We start from the raw sequence: 26,465 nt of genomic DNA, 5'->3' as shown, positions 1-26,465 counted from the left end.
TGCCCTTGTCACTCGGAGGGAGGCGGTCACAGTGACACCCGAGGAGTTGCCCGGCAATCCCCCGACTCCTGTATGGTTGGACCTTTCTCAGAAAACAAAATCAAGCATAAGAACTCAAAAACCTTGGAGCTCTGGGGCTCGAGTGTCAGAAAAGGCTCAGAGGTCCCCAGGGGGCATCCCTGTTACACAGTACATGATGGTAGCCCAAATCATTTGAAGATACCCCTGTTAGTCTGAATACAACTGAAAAGGCATTGAAAAGCATGTAATTTATCAGAGCAGAACAGGTAAGGAGCAAGGCCACATGTGACATATTTTTAGAAACTTGGGATCCTGGTATATAATCTTCCCTGAGTTTGTATCTTTGAGAAGGTCTCCTTAGAAAATGCGACTTCTACAAATCTACCCTTAAAAAGTAATTGGGAACTTCGGCAAAGAGGCGTTTACCAAGGGCCACTGCCATGTACGTTATAGAGCTAAAGGGTGGGAACAAGTAGAGACCCGTCAAAGGGGTTAATTCAGCGAGTGCTGGTGGGAAGTGCCCCACTGTGGTCATTCGTGCTCAGGACACAGGGCGGTGCTCTCCGTGCAGGGCGAAGTGCACAGTTACCGCTATTTCAGCTGTAAATCAAGTTCCTAAGGAAATACACTGAAGCATTTATCATCAGTACTTACAGATGTGGGGATTGTGAATTCTCCTTTGTGCTTTTCTGCCTTTTCCAAATTTTCTGTGGTAAGCATAATTTTATAGCTGGAAAAAAATTGTGATTTATACGTTTTTTTTGTGAGGTTCTGTAATATCTTACCTTTTTTACCTCTCAGGGTATGATTACTTTCTTGGCAGTGTTACTCTTTAGCAGAATTCCTGGTCAGTGAATATATCTCTTTAGCCCGTCTCGTGTGGACATGTGACAAGGGCATGTCCTCCTCATCTTAACGGTGTCGTTGCTGGCAGTGATTGCCCGGTGTGACCCATTTTTGATGAGGTCGCAGCAAGGGCCGTAGGTAGCTGTGTAGAGAAAGCTGAGACCCACGTCAGTCCTTTGCTTTCCACCCCTAGGAGTCGAACCAAGAACATGATGTGGTACGGAGTCCTCGGCACCAGAGAGCTGCTGCACAGAACCTACAAGAACCTGGAGCAGAAGGTCCTGCTGGAGGTGAGCAGGCGGCCCCCTGCCGGCGCCTCTGCTGACCCAGTGGCCCCTCGGCCTTAGCCCAGGGCGGTGTGCTGGGGGGAGGGAGCCCCCGGCTGAAGCCTGGATCTCTCTTCTCTCCTTTCATGCATTTCTACCGCTCAGTGTGACGGGCGACCCATCCCACTGCCCAGTCTCCAGGGAATTGCTGTCCTCAACATTCCCAGCTATGCTGGAGGGACCAACTTCTGGGGGGGCACCAAGGAGGACGATGTACGTACGGGGGTGCTGGGCGGCGTGGGCCCGAGCTCAGGGAAGGGGATGGGGGTGGGGTCCCGAGAGGCGGCCCCTTCGGGAGCCATGGTGGAGCCTCCCGCTCTGGGGGTGCTCTGTCAGTGAGGCGGAGGGACGGGTGGAGCGGGGCCCCTGTGCCGGCAGCGGGGGCGCAGCGGAGAGCAAGGCAGGCAGGCCCCACTTCCGTGGCCTCGACAAAGGGATGCCAGGCAGGACAGGTGTGGCTTGGAATCCAGGCCCATATCTGGGAAGGCTCCTAGGAGGAGGGACACCTACACTGAGACCTGAGGGTGATGTGGGGTTGGACAGGTCAGGTGGGTATGGGGCAGGAGGAGGGAGCAGCGTATATGAAGCCTTGGCGGCCAGGCAGGGCCGGGTGCGGACAGGAGGCTCGCTGGTGTGTGCGTGCTGGGCGGAGCACGGAGAGGTCAGAGCTCCCGTGGGGCCGTGTAAGCCAGGGAGGAGTTTGGAATTTATGCCGAGAACTCTGGGGGCATTGATAGGTTTTAACCAGGGGCCTGACTTCCTTCGTACATAATAGCTAATAAAAACAGTTGACACCGGCTGCACACTGAGCGTGTGCCAGTCCTTCTCAGCACTGTGCCTGTTGACGGCCCTCGTGAGAACCTGTGAGGAACGTACCTGTGTTAGGCCCATTTTACAGATGAGGGAACCCAGGTAGAGAGACAGTAACTTGCCCAAGCTCCCACGCTAGTGAGTGGCAGGCCTGGGGTTTGATCTCAGGCAGCTGCTCTCAGGCTCTGACGTGGAGACCCGTCAGCAAGTGTTCACCCCGTAGCTTCTCCTACTAGTGGGCCTGTCGGGCTCTCGCCAATGCAGCGGCCCCCAGGTGAGAAGGATGCGCGTGGCGGGGGGCGTGTTCAGGGAAGCTGGGAGCAGAGGTCAGCTCTAACGCCGGCCCTTCCAGACCTTTGCAGCCCCGTCGTTCGATGACAAGATCTTGGAGGTGGTCGCAGTGTTCGGCAGCATGCAGATGGCCGTCTCCCGTGTCATAAAGCTGCAGCATCACCGAATCGCTCAGGTACCGCCGTGGTCCTGGAGGTGGGAGGGGCCTGGGTGGAGCTGTGGCTCACGCACGTTTGGGGCAGCAGGCCTGGCCCAGAGCCGCGCTCTCGAGATAAATGGGCCCCCGGGGTGCAGAGCCCAGGGGAGTAGGCACTTTTCCAGGATTGCCCTGGCCTCCCCCTGGTCCAGAGCCTGCTCTCACCTGCCGTGTTTTGACAATTAAAAAATACTTTCGAAACTGGGGCTGGCTTGTATCCTCCCTGAGCTCCCTCCCTGACTCACTCTGTGGGTACCATCTGTGTCCTGCCCACCCCTGCTGAGGTGGGGTGAGATGAGACGGGCCTGGCTGACCTTGGCCCCTGGGCCTACAGCTCTTAGAAGCCACAGCCTGAGTCTGGGAACAGAGGCTGAGTGCATGGCCTCGCCCGGCTGCTCGGAGGCCTGGCTAGCGGGTGGCAGGGTGGGTTCTCATCCAGTACTTCTGGTAATGGGTTGGGAAGTGTGTGTCTGTCGGTGGGGTTGGGGAGGGCGATGTTCTCAGGCACAGAGATGGGGAGTTCATGCTCCCCTGAACCCCAGTCCTTTCTGTCCCCACCATGAGCTGCTTGAATTTCACAATTTTAATTCCTTGCCAGTATTTTTTGTTGAAAAGGGGAGCACTTGTTAGATGTTTGCTCTGTTCTGGGAGTGTCCTCACGTGCCCAGGGACCCAGCAGCTCTTGGTGGTCATGTGTCCCCGCCCTGGGCCTGGTGCTGGTGTCTGAGCACTGAGTTCCTGCGCTGTGATCACAGATGGCGGTGCTGGGTGCAGGGCAGTGGGAGCGGGGTGGGGCACACCCCCTGGGCTCCATGAGCTGCGCCCTAGGTGGGGATGCTCTGACCCCAGAGGCTGGGTGGGGGGCGGGGTATGGTGTCACCCCAGGGGCCAGCCAGCCAGTGCAGGGGTGTGTAGGGCAGGACGGTGCCTGTGGTGCTGACAGCGCTTGAAGGCTCCTGGGTGCAGCTCGGTGACGGCTGTGATGTTTGCTCAGTGTCGCACGGTGAAGATCTCCATCCTGGGGGATGAGGGCGTACCTGTGCAGGTGGACGGAGAGGCCTGGATCCAGCCACCAGGGTACATTCGGATTATCCACAAGAACCGGGCACAGACGCTCACCAGGGATCGGGTAAGACAGACTGCCTGTGGCTCACATGTGCCCCTTCTAGGAGAAGACCTGGAGTTTTTAACGTTTTGTTCCAGGAATTTATTTATTTTTTTTGAAGGTTAAGATTAAGTGATCGGCTCTAATTTCTAGAACCGATCCCTCTCCCCCCAGCGTTAAAAAGAATGTCTCCCTTTATAGCCGGTTATCCCGCTAGTGTCCCAGCAGTGCTTGTTGTTAGATGTGTGCTCGCAGGAGAGAGTGTAACACTGGCTTCCGCGCTCTAGGCCTTTGAGAACACCCTGAAGTCCTGGGAGGACAAGCAGAAGTGTGAGCTGCCCCGCCCTCCATCTTTCTCTCTGCACCCGGAGATCCTGTCCGAGGAGGAAGCCAACCAGATGGACCAGTTTGGGCAGGCAGCGGGGGCCCTCATCCACAGGTGGGTGCCGCCTTCCCTCCGTGGTCCACTCCTCCGCGAGAGCGCCCGGGCCCCCTGACGTCACTGGGACGACCCAGGTCCGTGGCTGGGCCGCAGGCGTTGAGATGCCCCTGCCGGGTCTTACGTGCCTTCTGCTCCTTCACGAGGGCTCGGCCCGGTTTCTGCTAACCCCGGGCTTTGGTATTTTCACTGACCGTCTTCCAGGGATTACTCGGGGTTTATACAGGTGGGAGCTTCACACCACAGGCGTTTTCAGAGGCAGCTCATAGGTTTTACAGCCTATCCCGGATCTCTAAGAATAGTACCCCTCCTGCCTCCTTTAGTCCCCAGAGAGCGGGTTTGCTCTTAAGAAGCAGACCTTGTAGTTATTTTGAAAAAACAAAAGCCAACAGCCAAAGGCGTTTCCTTCTACTCTGGACCTTCCAGCACGGTAGTCGTCGCTCTGCCCGCTGTCCATTCTCCCCGCCCCCCGCTGTGTCCACCCACCTGGCTCCAGCATGGCCCTTCCGCCTGGTGACCTCTTGGTGGCCACATCCGCTGACCCCCTTCAGCCGCTGTCTGGCGGTGTCTTTGCATTGTGCCTCCCCTCCCCCTGCTGGGAGCTGTGCGCAGGCCGGGGACCCCTCCATGGCCGTCTAGCTTCTTCCTGGCTTTCTCCTCCTCTGCCTCCTGCTACTTACCCGCTCGCTGTTTTACAAGGTGTAGGTCTCATTTTGGGCATTACCTCCTTGGCTGAGTTTCTAGAAAAGTTTGGGATTTTGTTGTCAGATTTCCCATTTAAGGCCTCCTCCGCCACCGGCCAGGAAGCGATCGGCCGTCACGGGTCACCACGGGCAAGTCGTGGTCTTGTCGGCCCTCTGGGCCGAACCTGGGCTTGTGTTCCAGCAAGGCGATTCACAGGCTGCTGCTCTCCGGTCTGATGAGCGCCGTGTCTCCCTCCAGCATCCGGGAAGCAGCGCGGTCCCACCGAGACGTGGAGCAGGAGCTCGCCCACGCCGTCAACGCCAGCTCCAAGGCCATGGACCGGGTGTACGGCAAGCCCAGGGCTGCAGAGGTGCCTGCGCTTTTCCAGCCTTTCTCCTGTGGGCCCCTTTCGCCCTCGGGACGTCTCCACCATGTCTGTTCTGGTTCCTCCCAGGGGCTGAGCTGCAGCTTCGTGCTGGAGATGGTGAATAACGTCAGAGCTCTGCGCAGCGAGACGGAGCTGTTGCTGGCGGGGAAGCTGGCCCTGGTGAGCTGGGGGGCCGCTTACTGTGCGCACAGAGGGCAGCCCACCTCAGCCCAGGATCCCCGGCCTTGAGAATTCTAGGCCCCCCGTCGGAGGGGCCTCAGAGGCCATCTGAGCTGACGGTGTGGTGATGCTCAAGCCCTCTGGCCGCATCTCGCCACGTCATCTCCAGGGTGTCCGAGACTGGCGGACGGGACCTCCTGTATCGTAGATGGCGCTCTGCGCCAGACCCCCCAGGTGTGCGGCCACCGCCGTGGCCAGGCTGGCCGGCCTTTTCCCCGCACCCAGAGTTGGCTGCCTTCCTCGCTCAGCCCTGCAACCTGGCGGATGAGTCAGCCCTGCGGAGGCGTGCGGCTAGAGTTCGAGTGAACCGCAGAAGCTAGCTCAGGGCAGACCTGAGAGAGCACCTGGCCAACCTCCTTGTTTTAAAAAACGAGGAGGTGGGAGGTCAAGGAGGCGCAGTCACTAGAGAAATGCCCTAAGAGTCCAGTTCCACACTCTCATTCCAAAGTACTGCGCTGTCCTGACACATTCCAGCTGCTGCGTCCGTGGCCCCACCATACTTCCTGCGCTCTGGTGCAGGCGGGCTGCTCCCCCACTTCCGAGAAAGGGTCCCGAGGAAACCAGAGCAGGTGACCTGTCAGCCCTGCTGTTGCGATTTTAGACAAGCTGGGTCTCCCCCATCATTTACGAGAGGAGAGTTTAATTCTCTCACCCGACACTACTTACGAGGGGAGGTTCTGAGTCTGGCCCTTAAGTGGCGTTCTGGGACTCAGTTTCCTTGCAAGTTTTTAGAAAACTCTCTGAGAGCAGCCCAGCCCCTGGAGCAGACCTCAGGTCTGGGTGGGGCTCTGCCATGGCCCCAGCTCCCTGCCGGTAACCAGCTGTGTCTCTTCCCTCCCTGCCTGGAGCAGCAGTTGGATCCCCCTCAGAAGGAACGGCTCACAGCTGCCCTCGTGGAGATGGACCAGCAGCTCAGGAAGCTGGCAGACACCCCCTGGCTGTGCCAGCCCATGGAGCCTGGTGATGAAGAGGTATGTGGGTCACAGGGCTTCAGCGCTGTGTCCCTGGACACAGTGGCGCTCCCTTCAGTGCCTGAACTCACGTGCTCTGTGCAGCTTTGGGATTAAGATGGTGTTGGTCCTGCAGCCCCTGATCTGGCCTCCCACACTTCTCTTTTAAGATGCCTTCAAGGCACAGAGATGAACTTCGGCAGGTAGGAAGGAATTGGGAATTGCTGTTAAGAATGACCCTTGGTGACTGGGGCACAAGTTGCCCTCGGCAACAGAACTGCGGGGCTGTCCAGGACATAGGTGGAAAGAAGGCTGAGCCCAGCCCCACTATTTGCCCCCAGTGTGGAGGCACATCGGTTGGCTAAACAGCAACTTCTTGGGAGTTTGTTGTTGACAGGGGCAGAGTTGCTGTGTTCAAATCACAGTCACGCTTTTCTGTTGTACATATTTAGAGATGCCAGCTTGCGCAGGTCTTATAGCTGGGACAACAGATGGGACCTTGGGCATATGCGCCCTGGGGGTAGTGTCTCCTGAAGCAGGAGAGGCAGGAAGAAGGCCCTGGAGAGGCGCTTGTTGTTGAGTGGTTGGTTTTTGCGGGCAGCACCTGGAGAGGGGCAAACCCTAGATGGCCTTCCTCTCAGGGGTGGAACAGAGGTGGGCCAGGAGAAAAGTTCACCAGGTAAAGAACTGCTAGACACATTAGGTGCCCCTGCTGCCGGCTCGATTGTTAGGACCCATGGGCAGCAGTAGGGCGAGGGGACGGGGCCGGCAGTCCAGAGCTCTTCTTGAACATGCAGGCGTTTGTTGACAAATGTGCACCCCACCTGGAAAACTGACTCAGAGGCCTTCCAGCCAAGAAACAAAACTCAGCAACTGAAGAATGAGGACATTTTGGTTCAGAGGGCCAGGCCAGGCTCATCAAAATTTGTAGTTAATTATAAATATAGAAATATCATTTAAAGAAAATTACTAAAACAATAATACGTAAAATGTTCAACAAATGTAGCAGTAACCTAGGCCTGTGATTCCCGATTATGTTGTCAAAACCTGTGAAGTGTGGGCAGTGCAGTGGGGAGACAGGAGAGAGGACGTGGATGGGAGTGAGGGCACATTAAGTCCCTCCTCTTATGGTGGAGGAAGGTTCATGAAAGTTCTTGACTTTGATAATTAGAGAAAGGTAGTCAATTATGTTTTAAAAACTTAAATGTAGTTTTAAAGGTAGCTTTTAGTAAAATTGAAAAGGTGTATGTCTTTTTGAATCACCACAAAAGACACAAGCAAAGTGTAGTCTGTATCATAAAAGAAAAGAAGTAGTAAAGATGGAGCTAACAGCATAAAAATAAGAAAATAGGAAATAATATAACTGCTCCTCTTAAAAGCAAATTATTCTTAGATTGTGCTAAAAAAAAAAAGAAATCTAACCAAATACTAGTCACAGGAGCCCAGTTTTCTCTTCCATACCCTCAATAAAAAATTGTGACCCAGAAAGATTAAAAATAAAACAATTTCAAGAAAACACAATAAAAAATCCAAAGTAACAATGTAAAAATAGAATTGCATATACCTAAGGCAGTAAATGATAGAGGATCACTTTATATTGGTAAAAGATAATAACCATATCATTATACTATATATTGTATAATTCTGAGATAAACTTACGATGGTTATAATGATAAAATCTTGTCCTAATATAGTATTTAAATGAGTTGTATTTCCCAATATGTGAGATTTTTTTCTAATAAGTTTTTTGTTATTGATTTTTAACTTAATCTCACTGTGTTCAAAGGCAGTTGTTTGTATGTTACCAGTCCTTTGAAATCTGTTGAAACTTACTTTATGGCCCAAAAGGTGGTCAGTTTTTATAAATGTACCTTATATCCAGTTGTAATTATTTACGTCATTAAGTCCTTACTTTGTTTTTTATTTTTGTGTCTTCTTGATCTGTCAGTTACTGTTGAACTCTCTGACCTGTGAATGTAGATGTCTCCATTTATCCTTGCGGTTTTGTGTATATTTGCTATATGTATTTTGAGGTTATGTTATTGGATGCATACAAGTTTCATCATTATATAAAGACCTTTATTAATTCTTTTTGCTTTCAAGTCCACTTGTTTGGTATATTCTTTTTCATACTTTCACTTTCACGCTTTATTTGGAGTGTCGCTCTTATAAATAGCATTGCTAAATTTTGGGGTTTTATTCAGTATAATACTCTGTGTTTTGATTGGAGAGTTCAGTCTATTTACATTTATTATGATCCTGATATTTAGATATATTTTTACCATATTTTATGCTTTCTGTTTGTCCCATTTTTTTTTTTTTCTTTGCATTTCTCCTTTTCGATTGATGAGTCTCTCCCTCTTCCCACACAATTCTGGTTGTCCCTCTACTAGTTTGGAAGTATGTACTCTTCTGTCTGTTCTTTTAGTGATGACCCCCCAGATTTTAATCTTTACTTGCATAAAATATGTAAAGCTACAACTTCTTGAAATGATAGGAAGCGTCAGAATCCCAATTTTGTAGTGTGAGCTATCCCTATCAGTCCGTGATTAATCACATAAAACAAACTGTCACAACATCTGAACAAAGCAAGTTGATAGAATACGTATATGTAGAATATATATACAAGTATATATCATGCTTCTCTATAGAGAGAATTTTATACTCTGCAAAGAGGGAAAATGCTTTCTTTTCTGTTGCTCATAGGACATTTTGAAAATCTGATCATTTTCTAAACTGGGACTACTACTGATGGTATGAAACTCTCTGTTATCGTTGTAGAAATTGAGAGGAAGCGTTTAGAAACTTTGAAGCACTTGAGAGGGAAACTTTATTTACGTTGAAAATAATAAATTCTTTTTTATAAATTTATTTATTCATTTATTTTTGGCTGCGTTGTATCTTTGTTGCTGCACTTGGGCTTTCTCTGGTTGCAGCGAGCGGGGGCTGCTCTTTGTTGCCGTGCGCGGGCTTCTCATCCGGGTGGCTTCTTGTTGCGGAGCATGGGCTCTAGGCACGCGTGGGCTTCAGTAGTTGTGGCACGCGGGCTCAGTAGTTGTGGCTCGCGGGCTCTAGAGCGCAGGCTCAGTAGTTGTGGCACACGGGCTTAGTTGCTCTGCGGCATGTGGGATCTTCCCGGACCAGGGCTTGAACCTGTGTCCCCTGCGTTGGCAGGCAGATTCTTAACCACTGCGCCACCAGGGAAGTCCTGATAAAAAAACTGAGGTTTGTATTTTGTATGCCTTTTGGGGGTTTCATTTTTCTAGTAATTTGTTTTACTTTCTTTCATTCAAGTACCAGTACACTATGGAATGGGAATTTTTAACGCTGGTTCTTTTCCAGGGGTAGTTTGAGCAGCACAGCTCTAGACCACAAGGAAACCTCAGATACTAACTCAGAACAGAAATTGTGCCGGCTGTAAACCATGGCCCCTGTGCTCCCAGTGCGCTGCCTTGCGCAGGTGGGTCGCTTCTGCCTCCGTGCAGATTCTTCAGTGAAGACAGGGAGGGCCAGGATTTTCGTTAGTTCACGGGCAGGGTAGCAGCTGCTGCAGTGGGCGGCCCACAGCCTGGTGCCCAGTTGCATGGTGACCAAGCACCTCAGTTTATTTGGGACTGTCAGGTCTTAGTACTAAAAGCCCATGTCTCAGGGATTGTGTGGCTCCAAAGCTTTAAGCCTAAAAGTGTTTTCAGAACAACTATCACCAGATGCCATGCAGCCACCATGGAAACAAACACAGAGCACCACAAGTCCCCCCTGGATGGCTGACCTGAATGCTGCCTGCCTGATGAACCCTCTAAGCCACGTCTAGAGTGGCCCTGGTTTCCAGGGTTCCTAGATGTGGGCTGCTGAGACGGAGCAGATGTTAGTTCTTGCAGTAGTAGGTGGGAAGTAGTACCGATGGCACCTGAGGTTTAGTTGCAACACCAGAAACCTTCTGGAACCAGCTGGGGTGGTGTTACTGCAGGCATTCACCCGATGGGGCCTGAGGCCAGAAACCGAGGGCCAGGGGTCCCGGGAGTGAAGGGAAAACCACGCTGGCTCCTGGACTCCTGGCTTCTCCAGCCAACTCCGCTGGTGCCTTCCAGCTCAGTGCTGCCACCCTCTGGGACTCCGGCTCATCCCCCCCATGCAAGGCACCAGGAGGAGGTGAAGTGTGAAGGGCAAAGGGAACCTTGGAGGGGGAGGCACCATATTTCTACTGGCATAAAAATAGGAAAATCATTTATTTGAAAGGAAAAGAAGTGATAGGTCTTTGAGCTGGTTCTTCGAAAGGAAAGTAAAAAAAAAAGTCTCCTCTGGCAGATGTAATGGGGGGGAAATGAACAAAATGATAAGGGGGCTATAACAACAGATACAAGCATTAATCAAGTTACAGCATATACAAAGAAATGACAATGAATCTTACAATCTTGATGAAACTTGATTTTTTTCAGAAAATATTTAAATTACACAAATTGAAACCTCAAGATATTTTAAAAGAAATAGTCACAGAACAACTTGAAAAAATAAATTTTACTTCCAAAGAGAAAATGTCAAGGAATATATAATTTCCATATATAAGAAAGTGTCAAAGCTGGAAAAAGATGGACATTGTCCCAGTTCATTTTTTTAAATTGTGGTAGAAAAACACAATTTACCATCTTTGTCATTTTTAAGTGTATAGTTCAAGTAGTGTTGAGTATATTCACATTGTTAGGAAACAGATCTCCAGAACTTTAAACATTTGCGGTATGCGGGCTTCTCACTGTTGTGGCCTCTCCCGTTGCGGAGCACAGGCTCCGGATGCGCAGGCTTAGCGGCCATGGCTCACGGGCCCAGCCGCTCCGCGGCACGTGGGATCTTCCCGGACCAGGGCACGAACCCGTGTCCCCTGCATCGGCAGGCGGACTCTCAACCACTGCGCCACCAGGGAAGCCCTAAACATTTCATTTTTGAAAAACCAGCACGTTGGATTCCAGACTTCAGTATTATCAGTAGATCCCCTGAAGTGATTTCTTTAAATCAAATAGTTGATGAAAGAAGTTCTTTATAACAGAATTCCAGCTGGAGTGTAGGATTAAAGCACCATTTTGCGCCCCTGGGGACACGAGATTGATGGAATCAGCAGCTCTGGACCACACGGGGAGTGGGGAGGAGGGAGACGCCCATCAGAGCCAGAGCGCGAGTTTTCCTGCAGGGCAGACACCTGGTTTCTCTACAGGTGGCCCCGAGGAGGAGAGACTGAGCCACAAGAGCTGGGTGTCCCCTGTGAACCCCGTCAGGTTCCTGATTCAGAGGTTTGCTCCGGAGGTTTATCCACACATATCCAGCTGTGAGGATAAACCTTTGGAGCAGTCGGGGAGATCTGATACAAATGGATTCATGAGAGCCAAATGAATTCTTGTTAGTGGTATCAGGTGTGACAGTGGTGCCATGAGTATGTTTTCAGAAGAGTATTCTTAAGAGTTGCATACTGAAGTACTTAAGGGTGGAGTAATTTGATGTCTGAAATCTGCTTTTAAAAGGCAGATAACAGGTCGATAATCAGCCACATTCTACTAGTCTCCTCGTCCTACCAGTGGAAGGAAATATGCATATTGAAAAAGTTAGAAGTAAATTTAAAGCTCATGTTTGCATTGAAGAAAGAAATTGTAGAGTCAGGAATCGGATTTCGTGTGGGTTCTGGAGAGTACCTGCCTCACACGTGGCTGCCCCTCCTGCAGGCGGCGCTGAGGAGTGAGGGGCGGCTCGTCTTGGGGCCGGAGAGCCCGTGACTGTGCTGACCGCCCAGGAGCTGGAGTTCTCGCGTGGAGCAGCTGTGCGAGAATGGGCGCTTGATGGTTTTGCCAAGAATAAGACATCTGTGAAAACAAGTTTCTTCAGTACTCACAGTCATTGACTAGAAAATGTCATTGTAAGAGGTCTCTTTCCACGAAGATGACCGTGCAGGGGCATGATGAAGATGGAGGGTCACGACAGTCTGGGTGTGGAGATGCTTAGTATTTCCAGGCTCTAGGTTGGGTGCAATCCCAGTGGAAATGCCGGTGGAGTTTTTTCAGTGCGACCCGATGTCCCCGTCAGATCTGAAAGTGTGTCATAAAGCTGCGCAGTCCTAACTGTGCCGGTCACGGTGGGGATGTAGGTAGACAGGGCCCAGGGGCAGAATCCAGGCCGGCGGGGCCAGGAAGAAAGTGGCATACCTGAAAAATAAGGAAATTACGCTTTATTTGTGAATAGGTTTATACACGTTATCAGAACAGGAACGTGTTTGTGTGTGCACAAAATGCTTTCCTGGCGGAGACCCCTGCCCTAGCTTCTGTGAGAATCAGCAGAGAAGGTCCACAGACCCGTGGGGAAGGGGCAGCGATGGCTCCGCCGTGCCCTGGACTGCTCTGTGGGGAGGTGGCCACCGAGCAGGGACCCCGTCCCCGTGATGTCCCTCTGACTCCCTTCCCTCCTTGATTCTGCCTCAAGGAACAGATCGCGAGGAAACAGTGCAAAGTGCAGGAAAAGCTTTATTTAGAAAGATACTCGTGATACTGATAGTCAGAGCCCGCCAGTGCAACGCTGGAAGAGTGGCTGATAACTTACCAATCTTGATATGGTCCTGATATTTAAATAATGTATAGAGAGCTTTCTAGTCACATGAGAAATAAACACTGTAAAATGAAAAAAAAAAAAGAATATGAAAATAGATACTTATCACTGTGAAACCGCTTTTTAAAGGCATTAAAAATCAGCAATAAACACAAGACTAAAAGTCAAGGAAAAGCCCCGGAATAAGAGTATCAGGAATGACGTGTCTTCCTAGCTCCGTGCCTGTCTGCTCGAGGGGTGGCTGAGGTCTTGGTGAGCCGGGGTCTGACTCTCACAGTTTCTCGTTTGCCACACAGAACGTGATGCTGGATCTTTCCAAGCGCAGCCGCAGCGGTAAATTCCGCCTGGTGACCAAGTTTAAGAAGGAGAAGAATAACAAGAACAGAGAAGCTCGCAGCAGCCTGGGAGCCCCGGGTACCTGCCCTCTGCTGTTCTCCTGGCCACCCGGGCTGTGTGGGGCCCAGGCTCTGCTTTCTCCCTGGCCTTGTGCCCGTCCCCGTCGTCCCGGGGCCACGGCCTCCGGTCATGCCCTGCGCCGACTCGTCTGTGGCTACAGAACTGCACCCCGGCTTTCCCGCTCCACGTGGGAGGCTCACTGGTGTCACGCCCTGCCCTGAACTTGCTCCTGGTGCAGATTCAGGGTGACAGACAGGCCACCGAGCCGCCTGCCTGCGCTAGATTGGGGCGCGAGGTGGGGAGGAGACAGCAGAGGTGACAAGACAGAGACACATCTCACACTCGGGCCACACATTGGCCCCCCTGTGCCTGCTTCCTCTGCGGGGCTGCTCGTCCCCCATTAATCAGTTCATTGATCAAGGCCCCTGCGCCGGGAACCTGGGCTGCCAGTGGCTCTGGGCCGTGAAATCAATAGAAAATGGCACTAAAGGATGTTTCTCCTCTGGGTCAGTAAACTGGGGCTTTAGAATCTCCGTTCAAAGTGTTGGCCCTGAGCACAGCTGCCCCCAGGCTCTCAGGTGCTGGGCGGCCCCAAGCCTGGGTTTGGGGGTGGCATTTGCTGCCAGTAAGGGTAGCTCCCTTTGATTTTTCTTCTTCGCGTGGTTGTCCAGAAATTGGGTTTCTTTGAATGATGGTGGCTCTGACTTCATGGAATCTCTGCGTATGTTTCCCTTCCCGCTGTGGGCTGGAAGTGGAATGGACCCCTCTAGAAGGGAGAGGGAAGCTGACCTCAGCCGCAGTCAGACCCATGTGTCCCTCCTGGCACAGAAGGCTGCCGGTGACCTGGCAGGAACAGACACCAGCTTCTGCGGCAGCTCCCCTTCTCTTTCTGCACAGCCTGGGGCGGCACCTGGGGCTGGGTGGTGGGTGCCTGCCGCTGGGGTGTCTTGGGCGCCTGCTTGCTGGGGTGTCTTGGGCGCCTGCTTGCTGGGGTGTCTCGGGCGCCGCCTGCTGGGGTGTCTCGGGCGCGGGCCGCCGCCTGCTTCGCGCTGGGCTCTGGGCACTCATTGCACTCGTGCTTTTCCGTCTCTGACAGTTCACCTCTGGGGCACAGAGGAGGTTGCTGCCTGGCTGGAGCACCTCAGTCTCTGTGAGTATAAGGACATCTTCACGCGGCACGACATCCGGGGCTCAGAGCTCCTGCACCTGGAGCGGAGGGACCTCAAGGTACTTCCACAGCGTCTCCTGGGAAGGCGCACCTGCGCTCCCCGCGGCTCCCCTGTCCCCTCCCTCTGACCTGGCCTTGTCCCAGTGTCAGCAGTCTCCTCACCGTTCTTCTCAGGCCTTTGTGCGTGACCCGGGGTGACGACCTGGGGGTGATGCGACCTGGGGGTGATGCGTGGCGGCTCCCAGATGTGATGTCTCACCTGCTGGGGAGCCTCGCTCTCTTAGCCTAACTGGACAGTGGGCCATGTTAGCGTTAAAAACCCTTTGGGGAATGCAGCCCTCCGCTAGTCAAGCTGAAGTGTTCTCTGTGATGACAGCCATCCGGGTGAAGGGGACCCAGCAGACGGGGTTCCTTCCCCAGTTGGCCGCTTTCTGGCTCCCCCAGTGGCCCCGCTCGCCCGTCTCCCTCCCCTCGGGAGGACGCGGGGCGGCCTGACCCGGGGCTCCCGGAGCTTGGCTCTCTGTGCCGCTCAGGCCGCATCCCGTCCGGAGAGGCTGAGAGGCCGCCGAGGGCGTCGGGACAGTGGCGCCCTTGGGTCGCCTCGCTCGTCTGTGTTTTGCTCCGTGTGCCCTCGACGACTCCCGTCAGGGACCGGGATGTGGCGGGCGGCCGCGGGCTGCTGGTTTCGGGCGCCGTCTCCGGCCGCGTCCCCCGTTGTCGCTTTCACCCTCACTCGTGTTCAGACGCGGGTGGCAGCGCGCCGAGGCCTGAGCGCTGTCCTCTCCTTGCAGGACCTCGGCGTGACCAAGGTGGGCCACATGAAGAGGATCCTGTGTGGCATCAAGGAGCTGAGCCGCAGCACCCCTGCCGCCGAGGCCTAGCCTCCGCCCTCTGGGCCTGCGTCCCCCGCGCCTCCCGCGACTGAGCCGGCTCGGCGCCGCTCATGGTGCTACTCCCGCCGACCCGGCCCGGCGGCCTGGGCCCCGGGTCCCGACCCGCAACACAGCTACCTTCCAGCCGACGCCGCCTCGCGCCCCGTCCCGGGCCTGGGCTCCTCCGTGTGCCCTCAGCGGCGCAGCGCGGGTAACCGGCTCCCGCCCCCGCCGGCCCGCACTGTATCCCCGCGCGTCTGAGTGCCCTGGTGTGAGCGCGGCCTGGCTGCCTTCCGTCCCGCCGGTTCATTTTGACACGAAGGCGACGCTGGGTTCCCCTGAAGCCGAGCAGACGGCAGTTAGGGTCTGGGGCTGACGAGCTCGCGCCCCGACCGTCTTGGCCCCTCGTCCCTGGGCCGCGGGCGCGGGGTCCCCTCTGTGCCCAGGACGCCTGGCCTGTCGTCTCCCCGCGGACAGAGGCTGGTCCGTGTTTTCTGTGTGGAGGAGGCTTCCCGGGCTGCCGAGGGCGTCAGGGGCCGCCCAGAGTTTCTCACCCCGGGGTGGAGCCGCCAGGTCGGCGTCCCTCCGCGGGGACGAAGCTGACCGGGAACGGCCCCGGCGGTACCCCGGTCCTCACCGCCTGGGACTTGGCCCTTTTCTACGCTTCCGCCTCCCGGGGGCTGTGCGCCGCCGTCCCGAGGGGCCCGGGAGCGGGGGCGCTGTCGTCCTGAGGGGGTCCATGGGGCGCGCGGCGGAGCAGCCTTGACCTGCCGCTCGCTTCGCACACGCTCTGCCGGCTCCCCGCCGGCCGCGCAGTCGGCTGCTGCCTCTGGCCGGCGGGGGCTCCCTCTGGCGGGCCTCCCGGCGCTGAGCTCGGCCGAGGCCCTGCCCCAGGCCAGCTTGTCCCCGCGGGCGGGGTGGCCGCGACCCACCCAGCGGTAGTGTCACTCTCCGCGCCCCCGAGGTTCCCGCCCATCGGAGCCTCCGCAGCGGGTGGAGGGAGGTGGAGGAAACCCAGTCGCCACAAGTCCCTGGGTTTCAAAGTAGAACAGGCTGGCCCGGCCCGGGGTGCCAGACGCCGTCTGCTCTGTTGCTTCGGGCCGGGGGGCACCCCGGGCTCTGAGGCCTTCAGGCCGACGCACAGGCGGGGACTCGGCGGAGGAGGGCGCACGCGGGGCTTGGTGGCTGGTGCTACGGGGCCACCGCGGCCCTCAGCGCCCTCCCTTGGGAAAGCCTTAGGTTTAGGTCAAGCGTGGTGTTTAAAGGTAACGTCGTCAGTGATTAGAGCAACACCGTTTACGTGAAACCACTTTCTGAGGGTAGTGAGTGAGAGCGAGTGGAATAAACACGAGCGTTGCGCGAGGCCGCGTCTGCAGGGCGGCGTCTCACGCGCGTTGTGGTGCGTGTTGCTGCGCGTGGGGCTGCCCTCTGGGCCCCCGCCCCCGCCGTGCTGGTGGACGGCTGTCCCTCGGGGGTCCCCGGGGTCTCACGGTTCTGTCAGTGTAGAGGGAGGGAGGAGGGATGCCTGGAGTCTTGGAGAAAAGGTTTTGTGCCCTCTGGTGGGGCTTCCCCCATATTTATGATCTTAATTTATACAGCGCCCACCGTGGAAGCAAACACCTCCTGTATCGCTATGTACATATCCACATCTGGAGTTGTAAATACGTTGTTCTGTGTATAAATAAAACAAGCCTGTTTTTGATCTTTCACTGTCGGGTTTCTTGTTATCGTTCCTTGCGCTTGGACGTAAGATGTCGTTGCCAAAAATCTTCCCGAACTGGGTTCAGAATTACGTTTTTCAGCCGCTCTAAAAACAGGTTGAATTGGCGGTGGCTGAAAAGCAAAGTGGGATGAATGCCATTGTATTGTTTAGGGTGTAGGTTCTAGGATCTATTGATTTAAAAATTCAGCGACCTTGGGGCCAGGTAGCACCAAGGTTCTCAGGCTTAATCACGTGCAGCTTCAGCCCAGCCTACTGAGGGTCGGGTCATTTTAGCTAATATCCTAACCTCCTAAGTCTTTTACATGTTAACTGCAAACCGGAGCTCTCGTACTTACCGCTCTGTTTAATCATAGTACCTTTATTACAAGGGAGCTGCCTCTCCAAGCTCAAGGTCACTTCAATCATCCCCCAGTTTCCTGGGGTGAGGGATGGGGTCTGGGATCACGGAGTCGAAAACCAGGCAGGGTACCATAGGGCTGTGTGGGCTTTGGATGTGTAGGTTGCCTCCCCAGCAGCTTTCTTCTCTCTCCTTTGCTTAGCAGAGCCCCATTTTTGTCCTGGTATGCATGCTCCTCCCACCTGGCCATCCAGGATCAGGCCTCATGCTTACAAAATAACTGCCACTATTCCAGGGATCACATCCAAACATGACCATGTCCAGGCTAAGGTGTGGGTGTATAGGGGGGTTGTCTCTTATGCATCTCTTTTTAAGGTAAAAGGAAACCTTTCAGAAAATCTGGCTTCCACTGACCTCCCCTAATGTCTCATTGTCTAGAATTGTATCACACACTCATGACTAAACAAACGGGTGGGTGCAGAGGGAATGGGGCTATGCTAGTGATGGCTGATCACGGTGCTGCTGGCCTAACACATTTCTGTTATTTTATGCCAGGTGCCGGCTTAAGGACTTTACACATCCTAACTCACCTGTGTTCCTTAGCAAATCCTACGAGGTGGGTATCTGCACTTTACAGGTGAGGACACAGGCTCAGAGAAGTTCATGACTTGTCCCAGCAGCACGTAGCAGGGATGGGAGTCACGGGGCAGTTGGGTACCGGAGATCACACCTTGAGGGCCATGCTGGTCCTGTGTCCCAGGCCTGACACCAACCCCAGCCCACACTGACAGGTGAGGGAACGGCCTAAGTTACACACAGGCATCCTGGCCTGGGAGCCTGTGGTCCCTCTCACACTGGGATGGCAACTGTGACCGCGCTGGCCGCCCAGCCCAGGTGCCGGCCTCGGAGCAGCCTCTGTTGCCACTTTTGATCACAAAAGCCTAATAAGCAGGTTGTAAAACTCGCAGAGGAAAACCCGCCAGCTGGGGACCTGAAGGCTTTCTTGCTCGCGCCGTGGACGGAAGCATATCGACCAAAAAGCCCGCTGAGCTGCGCTTTCCGGGAAGTCATGTTGCCAGCCGGGCCCCACGCTGAGAACAAAATTGCCTGTGGTCCCAGGTCTCCAGGACGTGCGCGCGCAGGAGGAAAGTGCCCCAGCGTGGCCGCCGCCGGGCGGGCCTCTGCGGTGCCAGGCAGGGCTGTTGTGCAGCGCCCATTACCGTGGAGGCCGTGACCGCTCGGGGTGGCCTCGACTTCCAGAAGAGCCGTTGTGTCGTGGTCCCCACCCCCTCAGTACGCCGGTTCCAAGTCAAATCATTCATGTCATTGAGCTGCTGCTGGCCGAACCGCGAGGCGCACCATCCGTCGGGCCCAACCCAGACCCCAGGCTGCAGGTAGGAGCTGGTGGGCCCGAGGGCCCGGCCCCTGGGCTGTGGGGGTTGGGGCTGCTGATACGAAGGTGGGGCCCCGCAGTGACACCCCCCCCCCCACCCCCCACGGGACTAGAGCCACCTTCTTCCCGGGGGAGAAGCTGCGGGCGCATCAGGTCTGCTCAAGGCAGCCTGAGCCAGGATGCAGGCAACGAGCTCCTGGTGGGCGCTGGAGACGTCTCTTCCTTTAACTAGCTTGTGTGTCGCTGTCATGGCTTCACCTTCCTCTCTGCAGTGCGGTGCCTTCCCAGAACGTACACACACCCACGGTGATCGGTCACGTCTTTTACTGACAGGGCAGGACTGAGCACGGAAGGTGCAGCTGCTGTGTCTCCCGTCCAGCCGGGCTGAGGGGCCCAGGACTTGGCCCTTCACAGCCAAGTCTGTCCCAGAGGGAAGCCAACCTCTCCAAGCCAGGATTCTGGATTATCAGGGACTTCTTGGGCCCCGCCTCCCCTTTTTGCCAGGAAAGTGTCACATTTGAGTAAATATGTTTCCTGAAACACAAGCACCCCTGCCAGTTCTATTTTCCTAGAAGGAAAAGAGAACCAGACCACTTCCAGTTTCTTCAAATACAATTATTACCACGAGTCTGAGTTTATTTAAAACCAAAACACAGTTCTGTTATTTTTACAGCAGTACTCAAGTGGTATTTCTAAACATAAACCCCAGCGACTTAGCATCCGTAGTTCGCTTGGGAAAAAGGCCAGGAGAACATGAAGCAGTCAGCGCACAGAGACGGGAGGTTACAAATTGAACAGCTTATTTTTTCTTGAACAAACTCTTACAGCTCTCTCCCTGGAGCCCCACTCCATCCCCGAACTGGAAGGAAGGAAGGAAGGAAGGAAGGAAGGAGGGAGGGGAGCAAGCCAACAAGCAGAGACCCCCCAAGGCCCCGGCCGCTCACCGTGGACACCGTGCAGCACCTCGACCCCTGCCTGTCGCGGTAGGTGATGCCCAGCGAGGCTGCCGGCTTCTCAGAAGCAAGGCTTTTCAGTTAAAACATTAATGTTTTATTACAGTGGAATGAAGGGGCACACCAAGGAGCCCTGTCGGTTACGGGAAAAGGGACAGAAGAGCCTCTACACAGAGGGGCAGTCGGTCAGGGAGCTTACGCTTCGGCCTCGTCACTGCCCGCCAGGTGCGTCTGGAGAGTCTGGACCCCACATGCGCGTCTCCTGAGACAGAGTTAGTGTTTGAGGCCGGAAGCACTTGCCGAAGTCCAGCTTCTTAAAACATGACTGCTTCAATACAAATTAGTACGTAGTTCGCGAGCCAACAATTTCAGACGCACACACGGAGACCAGAGTTTCTAGTGGTTGGTGGTGTTGACACTGTTTGGAAGGAGGGAGGACAGAGGAAGGAAGGGCGGGGCATTCATTCCACTCAGTGGCAAGCTCCGCGGAAGGGCAGCACGGGCGCAGCAACATTCACGCAATTTCCTTAAGCCGGTGGTGCAGGCAGAGGCCTAGCCCACGTGTCACTTCCTTTCCATCCCTTAGGTTTAAGAGCTATTTTAATATCATCAGTGGTGAAAAGGCTGATGAAAAACTCTGAAATCAAGATAACCATACTTAGCAAGAGAGTCGCTATAAAGCATCACTGAGGTATAAGAAAGTAAAGAATTTACTGTTTTTCCTGCTTCCGACTGAGTTAGTTAGCTTGAGAAAGTGAATCACCCCGGTGTCCTGAATCACTCAGCTCAGTAACACAGACGCGACATAGCTGTCATAAATACCACTTACATCTTTTAAATGGGAGAGCCAGGTATGCCGCATTAAGAAGACTCTCGGTTCACATTTTCTTTTTCCCATTTTAATCGAGGCTCCTCAGGACTGCCCCCTCAGCCCTTCCCAGGCTTGTTGGCCACGACCCTGCCTCCCCGTCAGGCTCCCAGAAGGAAGAGGCCCCGGCGAGAATGTTCTGACCACAGACAGCACGGGTCGGACGCCAGCTCACGCTGCCCCCTCCCCAGCGGCACCCGACCTCAGAGGATGCCCCGTCGGTCTCCTCATCCCGGAAAGAGAGGTAACTAACGCTTCAGAACCACTTCTAACTCAGACCAAAGGGGAAACGTGCCGTTTGGGGACCAGAAAACAGACTCCTGTTTATGTCACAGCGTGAGCCTGGCCAGCCCATCGCTGTGAGCCGAGCTGTCAGAGCCTGGGCGGCCACAGATACCTGTACAGCGTGAGAGAGAGAGTGGGGCGGGTGTACTTTTGAGACAGGTGTGCAGGGATGAGCCACGTGGCACGTCACCCATGCCTGCAGTTAATGCAAAACTAGTCAATTTTTGTATAAAGATGGTGGCGGGGCTCGAGTGTTGGCGCGCGGGTGTCGGCTGGTTGGCACCTGTGGTGCGGCCAGGTCCGTGCCAGCCCGGGGGGACGCGCCACGGAGCGGGTGACAAGCGCACTCGCCTGGCCTGCGATGGAGCGCCCTCTTTGCTCATGACAAAGCAGGGCTCTGAGTCCGTGTCCACACCGGGCAGAAACCAGGAAACGGGCCAGGACCTGCAGCAGGAGTGTGGAGGCCCTGTGCTATCTGAAGCTCCCGACGTGGATGGAGAGAGAAGCTTCTGGTCCACGGGGGCGGGCAGGCGTCTCTGCACCAGAGGGGACGTCGCCACTCCGCACACGAAGGGCTTCCTGGCTGCGGGGACACAGAGGCCGTCATGGGGTCACCTCCCAGACGCCAAGGGCCCCACCAGGTCGAGGAGTGACTCCACATCTCATTCCACCTTGCAGGGTCAGGTCAGGGCGGGGCGCAGAGATGCACGTTGGCGGCTTGGGCAGCATTTCCGCACTGCTCCCTCAGGGGCCTCGGGGTAGCCCTCCCCGGGGCACATTCCCACACCCTCCCCGCAGAGGGGTCCAGCCTCGGGGCTTTTCCCAGCGGCTGAGGGAAGGTGTCTCAGAGCAGTGCAGTCTTTCCTGCTTCACCTTCCCAATCCAAGTGTGACCTTCACAGATGCTCACGTCTGCAACGCCCAGCTCCGCACATGGTTACAGGGTCACACACCTGGGGGACACCACCTCCACCCCGGCCCTCGCTTCCCTGTCCTGCATGCCAGGCGGAGGGCATGTCTTCTTGCTGCCATCACAACGCCTGACACTTGGTACCCAAGCTGTGGAAGGTGGGAGGAGAGGAAGGCTGAGGTGAGCAGGGGCAGGGCCAGGCAGGCAGCCTGGTTCAAAGGCTACTGCAGAGAGGAGAGGCCACCAAGCCAGAAGCAATGAGGACGGGGACAGGACACAAGACCTCAGGAGACTGGGAAGTGGGGACAGATCAGGACGACCACCCGCACCCCTGGTGTGGCCTGCGAGCGGGTGACTATGCAGACCACGGTGGTGGGAGCCAGGCCCAGGCACGTGGAGGTTGAAGTATCAGCACTGGTGGAAGGTTCCAGTAGATTCTGATAGGTGTCTGTGGTCTGGAGGCCAGGAGAGAGCCGGGCTGTGAACAGAAGAGGAAGGAGCGAACCCCCCCAAGGTGACGTGGCTCGGGCAGAGCAGAGCGAGGAAGATGGATGGGGAGGGAGCTCCCTCCAAGGGGAGGGTCGGCTGGGTGAGCAACCTGGCTGGCTGCCTGGAGGGGACAGACGGGGTGGAGAGTGACGGAGAAGTGACGGAGGTTACAGCAGGAGGACACAGCTGGAGCAGGGTCAGGAAGCGTGAACCCTAGACAAGCCAGGGCAGGTGTCTGAAGGAAGAGACTCAGGGATGGGGGAGGCTGACTGCAGGAACAGGGCCCCGGCGGAGGGAGAACGAGACCCGGAGCTCGGGGAGGGGCCTCCTCCTCGCAGTGAGCTGCGCCCAGGTTCCTCCTGCACGGTCCCCAGGAAGCCACTCTAGGAGGTGATGGAGAGAAGGTGGGCAAGCGCAGGCAGGGAGGAGGGCTCCGCTGTTTCTTTCCACACCTCAGTCAGGAGCTTTCCAGAGAGAGCAGGCGCGCCAGCGCCTGGGGGTCGCGGTGGAATCTGTCACGTAGGTGAGGACCCTAACTTACCTCTTGTTTTTCCCCAGAGCAAACGCTTTCTGTTTTTCTCTTCCAATGTCATCTCTGACTGTGCTGAAATCATCATCATCGTCAGCCAGGAGATTCTGCATTTCAAAATAATTAACGAGCAATGTTTTCAGACATCTTTTTAGTCTACGTTTTTTTGTTTTTTTGGGGTTTTTTTTTGTGTTATGTGGGCCTCTCACTGTTGTGGCCTCTCCCGTTGTGGAGCACAGGCTCCGGATGTGCAGGCTCAGCGGCCATGGCTCACGGGCCCAGCCGCTCCGCGGCATGTGGGATCTTCCCGGACCGGGGCACGAACCCGCGTCCCCTGCATCGGCAGGCGGACTCCCAACCACTGCGCCACCAGGGAAGCCCAATCTTACAACCTTTTGAACCCTCTTAAACAGAGCTGATGGTTTGACTGTAGAAAAACTAAGAACAGTTTTGTATTTTCCTTTTAGAATTTCTTTTACCTATCTTGCAATTTTTTTTGTTTATTTATTTGCTTTTCTTTGTTGGGTGGAAGGTCATATTACATTGGTCCCATTCTTTAGTACAATGTTGAACAGAAGTGGTGATTAAGGGAATACTTATTCCTTAATATAAATAATTTAATATTAATAAATTATTAATTCTTAAGTTAAGGATTTAAATCATTCACCACCCTTAATACAAAAAATGTTATTATATGACAACAAAGTAGGTTTGTCCAAGGAATGCAAGGACGGCTCGGTGTTGAGAACATGTTTATGTAATAACACTACATTACCAGACTGAAGAAGAAAAACGATATAGCTAATTAAACAGATGCAGAAAAAGCACAGAATAAAATTTAATATTTAAAAAAAATTAATATTTAAAAATCCAGGGCTTCCCTGGTGGCGCAGTGGCTGAGAGTCCGCCTGCCGATGCAGGGGACGTGGGTTCGTGCCCCGGTCCGGGAAGATCCCACATGCCGCGGAGCGGCTGGGCCCGTGAGCCATGGCCGCTGAACCTGCGCGTCCGGAGCCTGTGCTCCGTGACGGGAGAGGCCACAACAGAGAGGCCCGCGTAACGCAAAAAAAAAAAAAAAATCCAGTGCTCATTCATGATTTAAAAAAAAAGAACTTAGAGTAAACTAGGAATGGAAGGAAATGTCTTAACCTAATACAGGTACCTACATAAAACCTACAACAACACACTTAGTGATAAAACTTCAGAGCATTTTCATTCAAGTCAGACCCAAAATTAAGCTTTTGGTATTGAGGTTCTACTGGCCTCATAAAATGAGTTCTCTGGGGGCTTCCCTGGTGGTGCAGTGGTTAAGAATCCGCCTGACAATGCAGGGGACACGGGTTCGATCCCTGGTCCAGGAAGATCCCACATGCCGCAAAGCAGCTAAGCCCATGCGCCACAACTACTGAGGCTGCGCTCTAGAGCCCGTGAATAAAATTTATTTATTTAAAAATGAGTTGTCTGCTTTCCCTCTTTTTTCCCCCCACTATTTGAAACAATTTATATTAAATGGGATTATCTATGCCTTGAAGATTTGATAAAACTTCTCTACAAAATCATTTGATTCTGGTGTTTTGTCAAAGTGCTAAATTTACTGTTAAAAACGTACCTTAATGCCAATAGTATCTCCATCTTTCAAGTGATAAGGCGCCCCCTGCAAATTATCTTGCTTTTTCTTCTTTTTCCTCTTGGTAATTTGCTGGTTCTACAGAAAAATTAAGTATCTTGAATAAAGAAAACTCAATCTCAAATTCTTACTAAATTCCCTGTCTGTGGAAAACTGCAGTTAATTATTCACTATGCCAGTGAGTCCCGACTTCCCTGAGGGAGCCCCACAGCTTTACCCAGCTAGGTACTGGAAGCCACTCAAACTTTTCAGGAAGGTATTTGGCAATTTCAATTTTCTCCACAGGAAGAGAATAGAAATCGGCCACTTGGTGCCTCAGGGAGCCGGCCGTCCAGCCTCGGGCAGTGTCCCACACCAAGTCCACGGGCAAGGCATACGCCCTCTTGCCAGGGAGGCGCATCTGTGTCCTCAGCAGCACGTGCTGGGGGCTGCGTCAGAAAACAGTCACATGTCAGATTTACAGCAAAATGGGAAACATGCAATAACCACAGCAGTTGTGAACGGCATAGCTTCTCCTCTGACTCTTCTGAGTTTTTTTATAAGGAGAGATTTTCCTTAAACCCTGAATGCTAGTGGGAAACCTTTACTTTGATTTTCTTCAGTCCTGACCCAGAATGGAGGTGAGCTCCCATTCTGAGTCCACAGCTGGGTCCCTGGGGAGGCAGCAGGCAAGGCTGAAGGCGGAGGAAGAAGTTCCTCAGTGGGGCACGCAGGGAAGAGGACTGGAGACAGAGCTGAAAGGGCTGGCAGGGCTATCCCGGTGATGAAGGGGAAGAGGGGTTTCCCGCTATGGCGACTTCCTAGGAAACGCTGATTTCAGAACCAGAATCTGTGAAGCTGGCAGAAAACTTAGCCAGGGAGAAGAAACAGAGGGCTTAGAGTTAGGAAGAGAAGATGATGGGTGTAGTTGTAAGAGCAAAGGAAACCTTTGCAGGAGATGAGCACAGATACGAGGTCCTTGAAGGAAGAGAAAGAGGAGAAACATTCAGAAAGGTCGGAAAGAAATTTAGACGTATGGAGACTGTTTTAGATAGGATGTGAAATAAAAGCTACAGATAAGAACTGGAAGGTGGAGAGGAGAAATGAAAACTTTAAGGATGGTGAGAGAATGAACGATTTTAATGCTGTGTTTCTATTATACTAGTGTTTTTATCCAAAGAAAGGGTAACACAATTGGAGGAAACAGGCAACGCAGGGAGAGCGAGGGCCCAGTGCATTAGGAGATTGGACTGAAAGCGGGGGACTGTGGTCAAGAAGGAATTTTTGAGAGGCTGTAGGTGTTGCTGAGGTCAGTGAGCAGAGCTGAGGTCCCAGAGCATACAAACTGTGGTCAGTGTAGATGCAGGAGCTGCCAAGGAGGTGACAGAGTCTGGGTGAAGACCACGAGGAGCCAGGGTCCTCGCTGAGCAGGGGCAAGAGCGCTCCGGGGGTCAGTCAAGGACAGAAGCGGGGAAGGGGGCTGAGAAAGTGCACAGCATGGTCCTCAAAAGGACACTGCTCACGACAAACATGACAGAGGGTCCGTTTATATTATGTAATATAATCTATATTATAGAAGGAGCTCACACAAATTAGACTTTTTTCTAAGACCCCAAATGAAACAGGCAAAATATATGAAACAATTCACTCACTCACAAAATACAAATGGTTTACAAGCCTTTCAACAAACACCCTAATCTTACTAGATGAGACAAGATAACCATTTTTCATTTATCAATTTAGCAAACATTTAAACAATGACAACATCCAATGATGGTTTGATGGTGAGGTGAAATAAATACTTAGAAACACAGCTTGTGGAAACATAATGGTATAACTTACCTGGAAAGGAATTTAACAAATAAGAGGTTTAAAATGTCCATACCATTTGATCCAGAAACTCCCCTCCAGGAAACTATTCCCAGTAATACAATTTGCATTAAGAATGCATTTTTATAAAGCAGTGGGATAAAATGAAGGTCACACGGTTGAAAGAGTAGAGCTGTTACGCAACAGGAGGACAATAAGAATCATCGTGTCACATCAGGTAAAAGAATCTTAGTATTTGGTTTTACTGACAAAA

The 26,465-nt window shown here is 53.6% G+C and overlaps 2 protein-coding genes and 1 pseudogene across 16 annotated transcripts in view; 2 read left to right on the top strand and 1 right to left on the bottom strand.

Annotated features, from left to right (window-relative positions):
- The window catches only part of DGKD (diacylglycerol kinase delta), a 109,801-nt gene extending 92,802 nt beyond the window's left edge, over positions 1–16,999 (top strand). For 5 of the 10 annotated variants that reach the window (XM_032636884.1, XM_032636881.1, XM_032636887.1 and 2 more), the window contains 11 exons: positions 1,061–1,157; positions 1,299–1,406; positions 2,356–2,469; positions 3,485–3,619; positions 3,883–4,034; positions 4,920–5,088; positions 5,173–5,265; positions 6,177–6,296; positions 13,151–13,268; positions 14,347–14,477; positions 15,210–16,999. In XM_032636884.1, coding sequence (XP_032492775.1) covers positions 1,061–1,157; positions 1,299–1,406; positions 2,356–2,469; positions 3,485–3,619; positions 3,883–4,034; positions 4,920–5,088; positions 5,173–5,265; positions 6,177–6,296; positions 13,151–13,268; positions 14,347–14,477; positions 15,210–15,299 — 1,327 coding nt within the window. In that variant the 3' untranslated portion in view covers positions 15,300–16,999. Of the gene's footprint in view, positions 1–1,060; positions 1,158–1,298; positions 1,407–2,355; positions 2,470–3,484; positions 3,620–3,882; positions 4,035–4,802; positions 5,089–5,172; positions 5,266–6,176; positions 6,297–7,072; positions 9,185–9,617; positions 9,736–11,980; positions 12,172–13,150; positions 13,269–14,346; positions 14,478–15,209 lie in introns of those variants that run through there. The other 5 variants (XM_032636885.1, XM_032636883.1, XR_004350663.1 and 2 more) reach the window with 4 other exon arrangements.
- Positions 1–26,465, top strand: part of LOC116756491 — a 264,380-nt pseudogene that overhangs the window by 176,167 nt on the left and 61,748 nt on the right.
- Positions 19,378–26,465, bottom strand: part of USP40 (ubiquitin specific peptidase 40) — a 92,236-nt gene continuing 85,148 nt past the window's right edge. For all 6 annotated transcript variants that reach the window (XM_032636878.1, XM_032636876.1, XM_032636880.1 and 3 more), the window contains 4 exons: positions 24,621–24,831; positions 24,386–24,481; positions 22,789–22,883; positions 19,378–21,432 (listed from right to left, as the gene is read on the bottom strand). In XM_032636878.1, coding sequence (XP_032492769.1) covers positions 21,321–21,432; positions 22,789–22,883; positions 24,386–24,481; positions 24,621–24,831 — 514 coding nt within the window. In that variant the 3' untranslated portion in view covers positions 19,378–21,320. The remainder of the gene's footprint in view (positions 21,433–22,788; positions 22,884–24,385; positions 24,482–24,620; positions 24,832–26,465) is intronic.

Source organism: Phocoena sinus, chromosome 7 (genome assembly GCF_008692025.1).
Source record: "Phocoena sinus isolate mPhoSin1 chromosome 7, mPhoSin1.pri, whole genome shotgun sequence".
Lineage (NCBI taxonomy): Eukaryota > Metazoa > Chordata > Mammalia > Artiodactyla > Phocoenidae > Phocoena > Phocoena sinus.
Note: the sequence above shows the minus strand (reverse complement) of the source record. Positions and strands in the feature narration are given on the sequence as shown.